This window comes from Neophocaena asiaeorientalis, unplaced genomic scaffold (assembly GCF_003031525.2).
Source record: "Neophocaena asiaeorientalis asiaeorientalis breed wild unplaced genomic scaffold, Neophocaena_asiaeorientalis_V1.1 scaffold90, whole genome shotgun sequence".
Taxonomy (NCBI): Eukaryota; Metazoa; Chordata; class Mammalia; order Artiodactyla; family Phocoenidae; genus Neophocaena; species Neophocaena asiaeorientalis.
The window spans coordinates 199,560-210,381 of NW_020172445.1; the positions used below are offsets into that span (position 1 = coordinate 199,560).

At 41.0% G+C, this 10,822-nt stretch overlaps 1 protein-coding gene across 2 annotated transcripts in view; it reads right to left on the reverse strand.

Moving 5' to 3' along the window:
• Positions 1-10,822, reverse strand: part of TANGO6 (transport and golgi organization 6 homolog) — a 184,705-nt gene that overhangs the window by 166,924 nt on the left and 6,959 nt on the right. For both annotated transcript variants that reach the window (XM_024733730.1, XM_024733734.1), the window contains exons 2-3: positions 2,749-3,389; positions 704-820 (exon numbers count right to left, since the gene is read on the reverse strand). In XM_024733730.1, the coding sequence (XP_024589498.1) occupies positions 704-820; positions 2,749-3,389 (758 nt within the window). The remainder of the gene's footprint in view (positions 1-703; positions 821-2,748; positions 3,390-10,822) is intronic.

Consider the following 10,822-nt stretch of genomic DNA (forward strand, 5'->3'; position numbering starts at 1 on the left):
AGTATGAGCCAGAGGAGCCCAATGTGAGGCTACAGTAATATTCTAAGGACGAGATGAAAATGACTTAAACTAGGAGATATCTTTGTAGTCAGCTTCAGCTGGTCCTACAGCCAATTCCTTTGGCCCTTCATGCTTTACTCACCTAAACTCATAACTAAAATTTAGGTACTGAAAGAAAATAGATAAATCCAGCTACATCATCAAATTAAATCATTTTGGATAAATAATTATTTTTAATGAAAAAAGAAACTATCTGATGCCTAGCAGAATATATACTATTACGTTTTTCAAAAATGGATCTAAGAATAGTCCATTAATAGCTCTAATTTTAATTTCTTGACTTCAAATACTCCATTCAAAGAATAAGATGTCCAAACACTTCTGCCAGAAGAATGTATTGTCAAACAGCCAAATTTTAGTTTAGAAAAAAAAAAAGATCCAGTTTGAGAATGAATGAAATATATTTTTGTCATAAGCCTTAAAAAATGATCACAATATTCCTGGGAACAGTGTCCATCATTCCACTAAAAGAAATATCCTTTTAAATTATCCCAAAGGTCAGTGTAATTTAGCTCTACAAATACCATTTAACAATCTAAAAGATGAAATAAGACTCAACTAGATTAATTTCCCAGGAGAAGAAGACAGTACACCACACACTATCATTAAAGATTCACCCACAAGAGTCCCCAGGCATGCATACCTGGGGTGGTCCTCCCTGGAGGATAAGTAATTCTCGGACTGCTAATGGTTGATACACTTGATCCAAGATGTCTCTCAGAGCCTTCCTAGACAGGGCTCTTTCGTCTTCGGTTAACACCTAAAAGAAACACGTATTTGGCTTTTGTGAAATACAAACTAGGCAGGCAATAGAAGGCAATGCTTTGCAATACTGAACAAAGATGCTTGTAAGGGGAGAGGGAGGCAAGCTTCTTTTGCCTCTTGATTTCCTTCTACCTGGAGGAAGCTATAATACTGAAACACTCCTGGCCCTATCTCCACCCCCTCACCCACTTCTGGGCAGGAGATCGCACTGATTTATCTGATTGGTGAGTTCTGGCACGCACAGATGAGCTCGCTCCTCTTCTATCTCTTGGGAGCAAGCACACGTTCTGTTCTGCTCTTCCCTGCCGTAGATTTTTCAGGGGCATGTCCCCTGCCAAGGGGCAGAAGGCGCTGCAGTTTTCTGGCACTCTTTAAAACTGGGTGAGAATTGTGTCTAATTCTGGAATGCACTGTTAGGAGACCCGTTTGTCTCCCTCTATATACCTTCCAACTCTGCCTTTATGAGTAATAAAGAGGACATTTTGACTTGTCATCTCGTACTCTGTTAACTGTCTTTTAATTGATTCAGAACTTGGGCAGCAAAGAAGGGTGTTATTTAATTGGGCCCCCTCTCTGAGCCTCAAGAGACTGTCTCCCTTTGGTAACCTTACAGTCAAGCTCTCAGAGAGTCCTGCCCCTTACAATTTAGCAAACCGTGGTATAGGTGTTGCTTAGAGCAGCAGTTATTGCTGGGACTTGTCCAGCTTTGTAGTGTACACCCACCGTGTCTCCCCTTCTCCTCCCACCCCCTCACTTGGTCCTTTCTCTGTGTTTCTCTTTTCTTTTCTCTCGTCTGAGACCCCTGGGCACTGCTTAGCGCTAGCAATAGCAATTCCAGGACCCCCATCTCAAGGAAGTGCAGGCAGCAGGCACTGATAGAGCTGTCAAGATTCACACCCTGTTGTAAAGAGCACAGAGCTCTGCTCCACAAAATGTAATGCACTGGGGGAGCTCATAATTTCGTGTCACTACTCGGGTGACAATGGCTTTTAAATGTTTTCTGTTTTGTTTTGTTTTGTGAGCATAGGCAGAAGAGGGAATAGGAGAACAAACAGAAAAGGAACAAGTTGGAGGGTGACATAGAAAGGTGACAGAGAAATGAGGTGAGTGGGCATTATGAAATCTGGCTGCAGTAGGGAAGGAATTACCCTACGTGCGACCCTGGATACATTTATATCTTAACAGCTTCTTCTGGTTAGCTTCCTGTGCTGATGCTGGTGGTCCTCTCGTGGGGGAGTAGTGGTCACTGCTATGTTATACTTGTGAGCCTTGTCTCACCAATTACTGTGTGAGCTGTTTGAGAAAAGGACCACGTCTAACGCTTCTGTAACCTCCACGGCACCTTTATAGTCCAGACACTCAAATCCTTACTGACTGTCAGCAAAACACAGGCACATACCCTTATCATCTGATAATAACAACAAGGAACACTGACTGGATTGTGCAGTGTACCCAGTGCTTTGCATACTTTACCTCCCTTAATCCTCCCAAGAACTTAATGAAGGAGGCATGAATAGTTTAATATTAATAACTTTTTGATGAGCACTACTGGGGATTGGGCTAGGTACTTGATACACTTTATCCTTAATCCTCACAGCCACCTTGCAATTATTAAACACATTTTACAGAAGAGGAAACAGAGGCTCAAAGAAATAGCCTGCAACAGCTGTTTCAAAAAATGGCTAGAAGGGACAGGTGAAATGGACTCCCCAGGTGTGAAAGGACTAGTATTTAATAAATGAAAGCTCCAACCCCCTATAAAGAATCATCTATCCACCAGAGATACTTGGACATTCAATAAAAATTCTAGATCTTTCCATCAGCACTTTTCCAAAGAACTAAGACTGTCTTTTATAGCAACTACACACAAGTACACACACATATTCACACAGACTCTCACACACTCTCTCAACGTATGTTTACCTCTTCCTCGGGATTTAGTGGTTTTCTCTTGGTTGGGCAGAATCCCAGCTGGCACAGACCTGCTGCGATATCCCCAAAATGGCGGCAGAAAATCAAGCTCCCCAGAGATGCGTGCTGAGCAACATTCAGGAGGACCTTGCAGCTGGTGTACAGTCTCCGGGTTGCACTGGGGGCAGCACCGAGACACACTACGTCCTGAACAACGGCACCAAACTCAGTCCTGTAACTCACAGGGACTCCAACACCAGGCACAAGATAGGGGCAGACACCCAAGGTAACTACAAACTGCAAAACTGACTGGACAGTCTTTTGCTGTGAGATACTAAGTGTATCCGGGCTCAGGGCAGGAGCAGCTTCTGGAGTCCTCGGGTTGGGTTTACCTGGATTGAACTCAACTGCAAGGCGGATCATGGTTTCCTTCAAGCACAACAGCAACAGTAAGGTTTGGGAAGTAAAACGCCAGGTGACATCCATACAGTCTTGTCGGCATTCTGCCTCATTAGCAATTTCATCCCTTAGGAGTTTCAACTGCTTCCAGTGAGGATCCTTCAGAAACTTGTCCTCCAAAGCAGACAGGTTAGATTTTAAAGTAGTCAACAGGACATCATGTTTCATGATCTGTAGTGAACTTGAGCCTGATCCTTTTGAAGAAAGATAAAGGAAATTACATACATGGAAAACAAACTGTACTTTCCTCCATGTGGAATGCCTTGCCTCCTCCAGTTCATCCTCTGAGGCCTGGCTCAGATGTCATTACTTCCAGAAAGTAGTTGTGCCACCCTAACCTAGGCAGAATTCAAGACCACTTTCCCTGCCTTCCTATAGCACTCTGGATGTAGTTAGGATAGTGTACCTAACATACTTCTTCTAGTTTGTTTCTGAGGGCAGAGGCCAGGTCTTAATCAACTTACTGGGCTTAAACTGTAGCCAGAACAGAAATCTAAAAAGCTAGACATTTACCACAGAAGGTTCATTCAGTCAAACTGTTCTAGATCCCAGGGATAAAGGACAAAACAAAGTCCTTTCCCTCATGGAACTTACATTCTAGTGAGGCAGATCACAGAATATAGACAAAGGGTGCAGAAAGATTAACTTAATCACATTCCCCCCAAAATATATATTCTCAATTTTTCCTGAACTTTCTTAAAATGGTCTTTACTGCCCTCTCCCGGTGAAGGAGCTCATATACACTCTCAGCAGTTGACATCCTTGCTCACTCACTCCTTGAAACACTCCTCTCTCGGTTTCTGGGACAGCAAGCACTCTTTCCTGGTTTTCCTCCTACCTCCACGGCCATCTTGCAATGTCTCCTCTGCTGGCTTCTTTTCCTCTACCAGATATCAAAATGTTCCAAGGCTGGTCCTGAACTCTGCACTCTCTTCCTCGACAATCTTATTCAGGCCCAGGTCTTTAAAAATGATCTGTAAGCGAACAGCTCCCAAATTTACATATCTGGCTCATGTCTACCCTCTAAGTTCCAGGGACATATTTCCAACCGCTGAATGAAATCTCCACTTGGATGTTTTTAGGCATTTGAAATTCAACAAATTGTTGATTCTCACGAGTACCTTTCACTCCCTACGACAATCTAACCAGGTTACTAACTGGTTACATCTCCATCCTTTTCCTTTTCTCTTTTATCCAATCCATCACCAAGTCTTGTCTGTTCTGCATATTAAATGTTTCTCAAATTCATTCAATTTTCTCCACCTCACGACTACAACCTATCTCTAAGCCATGAACATCTTTAAACTGAACTACGGCAGCAGCCTCTTAACTGGTTTCCCTACTTATACTCCTCCTCTCCCAGAAGTCTACTTTTCACACATCAGATCTTCTTAATATTTAAAATAGATTTCTCTTGGTGGAAGTGTGCACATACACTCCTGATGTGTATATACCTTAAGTGAAAATGCTGAGTCATAGGTATCTAGAAGTCTCAATCTAAATATTATTTCCTCTGGGGTGGCCTTCCTTGACCAATCTAAAAGCCATGCCCCACACTATTAACTCTGTGATAACACCCAATTTCTTTCCTCCATAGTACTTATCACAATCAGTAATTATTTTATTGGTGTTTATTTTCTTGCTTCTCTATCAGAGTTTAAACTTAATGAGGGTAAACACCATGCCTCTCTTGTTTGGTCTGTGCTTTGCATAGTACATAAAGTAAGCCCCAAATGAGTATTTGTTAGTTGACTGAGTAAAAGAATGAATGAAAAGAGTAATTAATAAATATCTCCTTAGGACTTCCCTGGTGGCACAGTGGTTAAGAATCCGCCTGACAATGCAGGGGACATGGGTTCGAGCCCTGGTCCAGGAAGATCCCACATGCCGTGGAGCAACTAAGCCTGTGCGCCACAACTACTGAGCCTGTGCTCTAGAGCCCGCGAGCCACAACTACTGAAGCCCGTGCACCTAGAGGCGATGCTCCACAACAAGAGAAGCCACTGCAATGAGAAGCCTGCGCACTGCAATGAAGAGTGGCCCCCGCTCGCCGCATAGCATAGCTAAAATTCTAAGAGAAACCCATTGTCTTACTGGCTTGAGAACCAAAGCACAGAATTCAGGGCAACTACAGCAGGTGGAAAATAAGAAGAGAAATATCAGAAAGGATAGAACCAGAGAGGAAGAGCCCCCAATTCTATATAAACTGTGCCCAAATCTCTGGCTAATCTTTGAACTAAGCATGTGTGGGAAGAACTTCAAATAGGTCAGCTAAGATTAAAAGAACTGAAAAGAGGTGCTGCCCACCACAGAAGAGACAGAGCTTGGAGTAGGAAATCAGTCAAGTTAATTGCCTACTTTAAAACAAAACAAAACAGGGATTCTCTGGTGGGCCAGTGGTTAGGACTCTACACTTTCACTGCCGAGGGCGTGGGTTCAATCCCCAGTCAGGAAACTAAGATCCCACAAGCCACGAGGTGCAGCCAAAAAAGAAAAACAAAACAAAACAAAAAAAAAATCAATACTCTCTGGAGGACTATAACAGAATCCAGAGTTTCAACAGCATATCCTACATGATGTCCATTATACAATCCAAAAGTTCTAGACAGATAAAGAAACATGAAAACATGACCCACCTCAAGAGAAAGACAATCAATGGAGACCGATCCTAAATGACCCAGGTGTCAGATTGAACAAAGATTTTCAAGCAGCTCTTATAACTATGTTTAAGGATATGATGGAGGGACTTCCCTGGCAGTCCAGTGGTTAAGACTCTGCACTTCCACTGGAAGAGACATGGATTTGATCCCTGGTTGGGGAACTAAGATCCCACATGCCACACGGCACAGCCAAAAAAAAAAAGGATGTGATGGAAAGTATTCATTATGAATGAACAAATGGGGACTCTCGGCAAAAAAGTAGAAAGTATTTTTAAAAACCCACATGGAAATACTAGAGTTTAAAAATAAAATACCTGAAATTTTAAAAAATTCAATTGATGTACTTAACAGCTTTGAGATGACCAAAAAAAAAAAAAATTAGTGAACTTGAAGATATATCCCTAGAAATTATCCAATCTAAACAACAAAGAGAAAAACATTTTAAAGAAATAGAGCCTTAGGATCTGTGAACAATATCAAATGATATATTTGTAATAAAATAGAGACTAACTAGAATAAGAGGAGAGAAAATGGAGCACAAAAGGCTTTGAAGAAATAATGATCAAAATTCTCTAAAGTTTAGTGAAAAAAACATAAATTTACAGATTCAGTAAGCTCAGTGATGCCCAATCAGGATAAGTAGAAAGAAAATAACATCTACACATATCATAGTCAATTGTTAAAACCAGAGATAAAGAGAAAATCTTGAAAGCAGTCAGAAAAATATGACACTTACAGGGGACCAATGCTATGAATGGCTGTGAACTAACCATCACAAGCAATGAATGCTAAAAGATAGTAGAAAAACATCTTTAAAGTGCTGACAGGGGGAGAAAAAAACCTGTCAACTGACTATTCTATATCCAATAAAAAGTAACCTTCAGGGCTTCCCTGGTGGCGCAGTGGTTGAGAGTCTGCCTGCCAATGCAGGGGACACGGGTTCGTGCCCCGGTCCGGGAGGATCCCACATGCCGTGGAGCGACTGGGACCGTGAGCCATGGCTGCTGAGCCTGCGCGTCCGGAGCCTGTGCTCCGCAACGGGAGAGGCCACAACAGTGAGAGGCCCGAGTACAGCAAAAAAAAGGAGAATAAGTCATGCCCATGTGGGGTTTATCCAGGGAATTTAAAGCTAATTTAACATTTGAACATTAAATACTGTAGTTCATCATATTTTTCAAAAAAATAAAGTAGAAGTAGAAAAACCATATGATCACCTCAATAGAAGCTCAGTCTGAGGGAAGCCAGACACCAGGTCACAAGGATGTTCCAACAGTCCTGTGGACTGGACCACCTGGTGAAGAACTGAGGCCTCATCAGTAGCCAGCATCAGATGGCCAGCCATGTGAGCAAAGCACCTTGTAAGTAAATTCTGCAGCCACAGTCAAGCTTTAAGATGACTGCAGTTTCGGCTGATATCTGCCCACAATGAGAGACTCCACGCAAAATGCACCAAGTCAGGCTTTTCCCAAATTCCTAACTCACAGGAACTGTAAAAGATAATAAATTATTTACTACTATTTTGAGCCACTAACTTTGGGGGTGATTTCCTATGCAGTGTTGGATAACCAATACATAGAAATACAAATTAAAACCACAATGAAATGCCACCACACATTGACAATACCAAGTATTTTCAAGGGTGTGGATGGAGCAAGTAAAACTCTCATACATCACTGACGAGAGTATAATATGGTACAGCTACCTTGGAAAATAGTTTTTCAACCAATAAAAAGTAACCTTCAAAAATGAAAGTAAAATGAAGACATTTTCAGAACAATGAAAACTAAGATAACTGACTGCCAGCAGATCTGGAATACAAAGAAATGTTAAAGTTCTTCAAGCTGAAGGAAAACAGTACCAGATGGAAACTTGGATCTTCAGGAAAGAAGGAAAAGCATCAGAAATGGTAAATATGTGGGTAAATGTAAAAGACTTAATTTTTTCCTCTTAATTTCTTTAAATATATGTAACTGTCTAAAGCAAAATTTATAAAATTGTATTATGGGATTTATAACTTACATAGATAAACATGAAAACTACAGCATAAAACCTAAAAGGGGTGGGGAGCTGTAAAAGGACCCTTATAGTTGCAAGGTTTTTATGAGTTCTGTGAAGTAGTACAATATTAATTCTGACCAGATTGTGAAAAATTAAGGATGTACATTGTAATCCCAGGATGACTACTAAAAACATAATATGAAAAGGTGGGTTATGGTTATAAAACCATAATAAAATGTTGAAAATATAAATGAATTCAAGCAGCAATAGATTTCAAAACTAAGATTAATATATCTTCTAAGAAAGGATCAAACTGCAATTGATGGTAACTAAAAGGGTGTTCAACAATGCATTATTTATAATAGTGTAAAATTAGAAATACATGTTGAGTAAATTATGGTCTACCTGTATCCAACATACTATATGTATATGTAATATTTATTTTGTTCATTATTGTCTCTCCACCAACTAGAATAAAAACTCCTTGAGGACAGGGATGTTGCTCTGTTTTGTTCACTGCTGTATTCTTGCCTGGAACAAGGCCTGTCTGACACACAGTTGCTGTTCAACATAAGTAGTTACTGAATGAATGAAAAATGGATTATTTGAAGCCATTAAACTATATTGAACATTATTTAATGACATGTTCACTAAATATATTCTAAAGTGAACAGAGTATGAAACACTACACGGGCAAAAGATATGAACAGTTTACAGAAAAAGAAATGCAAATTGCTCTTAAACATGAACATATGATCAACCTTGCTCCTAAGAGAAAAGTAAATTAAAACTATACTGAAATATCACTTCCCATCTATCAAGTGGCTAAAATCCAAAAGTTTTTATAACACATTTTGTGTTTTACAGAAACACACACTCTCATACATGGCTGGTAAGGGGCTAAAATGGTACATCCCTAAGAAGAGAAATTTGGCAATATCTAGCAAATTACATAAGCATTTAACCATTGGCCCAGCAATCCCTCTTTTAGGAATCTATCCTAAGATAGATACACAGGCAAAAATGCAAAGTGACATATACACAAAGCTACTCATTGCCATATTGTTAGCTAGGCAGCAGTAGGGGAGGGATGGGGTTGAATCAAAGTGTGCTTTGTTTTGCAGAAACTGACTTAAATCATTAAATCACAGAAAGTTCCAGATACCAGCTGTCCTAAAAGGGTTACAATATATCCAACAAGATACTACAGTACAAGCAAACACCCAAGCACCTGCTTGCTTGCAGTTTGGGGCAACCTGGAGTAACTGCTGCCTCATTATAATGCTTACGGATGATCATGCCTGCCATTTCATGAATATGCATGCCCCCCAGGCTTAAACCTTCCCTGGTCCAGTGGTTAGGGGAGACAGTACTTTGAGAACTACTGTAACAAAGAACAAACCTGACTCCATACTGGAACTATTCCTTTAGCTCTAACCTTTGTGCCCTGTTGTCTGTACTTAGTCATGCTGGCTCCAACCTTTGTAAAAGAATGTTGCCTATTGCCTGAAATATACATGATAGCCTTTTCTCAATGCTCTGCCTCCCAGGCTTGACCTTTAAAGGTATAACACTTTTCCTTTCACATAGAGATAAAAAGTTGGAGAAGAGAAAACATTTTTCTCAGTTGGAGGTTTATAGGAACATCATAACTAGACCTATGCGGACAGCTGCAAGAATGTGGGTCTGGCCAGTACCAAGACGCCTGCAACAACAAGCCACACCCTTTCCCCTTTCAGTATAAAAGAAGCCTGAATTCTAACTCAGGTAAGATGGTTCTTTCAGACCCTAGTCCACCATCTTCTCAGTCTGCCAGTTTTCCGGAAAAAGCCGCTATTCCCTGCCCCAACACCTGTCTCTCGATTTATTGGTCTGTCATGGGAGAGCAGTGAGCAGTAAGAGACTGGACTCAGTAACACTATCTCCCTGACTCCTTACTTGTCTTCTGCTTTAAGAAAGTACTTGGGACTTCGCTGGTGGCACAGTGGTTAAGAATCCGCCTGCCAACGCAGGGGACACGGGTTCAAGCCCTGGTCCGGGAAGATTCCACATGCTGCGGAGCAACTAAGCCTGTGTACCACAACTACTGAGCCTGTGCTCTAGAGCCGGTGCTCCACAACAAGAGAAGCCACCGCAATGAGAAGCCCTCGCACCACAACAAAGAGTAGCCCCCGCTCGCCACAACTAGAGAAAAGCTCCCGCACAGAAACAAAAACCCAATGCAGCCAAAAATAATAAATAAGTAAATAAATAAATTTATTTAAAAAAACAAAGTACTTGGTGTGTTCATTGGCTAAGCACCCCAAGCGATAGACCCACTGAGTCCAGTAAAAGTAATTCTTACATTAACAAAAGGCTTAAAACAACCCAAATATCCATTAATAGAGAATTGATGAATAAACAGTAGCATATCCACATAATGGAATACCATGCAGCTGTACACTATGCAGTGATCACTAAGACATACTGAATTTAAAAAGTAAGGTGTAGAAGAATGTATACAGTATGATAACTTTTGTGTTACAATGGGAAGGAACATGAAATATATTATTTGTTTTTATTTTTTAAAAAAGCAGTGGAAAAACAAATTAAAAATTAACTAAAATGAGTTGTCTATAGAGAGAGGGAGAGATCAGTGGAGAGGAGACAGGGATGAGTTTTAGAGGTTTCCTTTTGGAGCCCTGTATTTTTTTCATAGTTAAAAAAATTAAATCAAAAAGAAAATTCAAGGGGCTTCCCTGGTGGCGCAGTGGTTGGGAGTCCGCCTGCCGATGCGGGGGACACGGGTTCGTGCCCCGGTCCAGGAGGATCCCACATGCCGCGGAGCGGCTGGGCCCGTGAGCCATGGCCGCTGAGCCTGCGCGTCTGGAGCCTGTGCTCCGCAGCGGGAGAGGCCACAGCAGTGAGAGGCCCGTGTACCGCAAAAAAAAAAAAAAAAAAAAAATTAAAAAAATTCTAAAAAAAAAAAA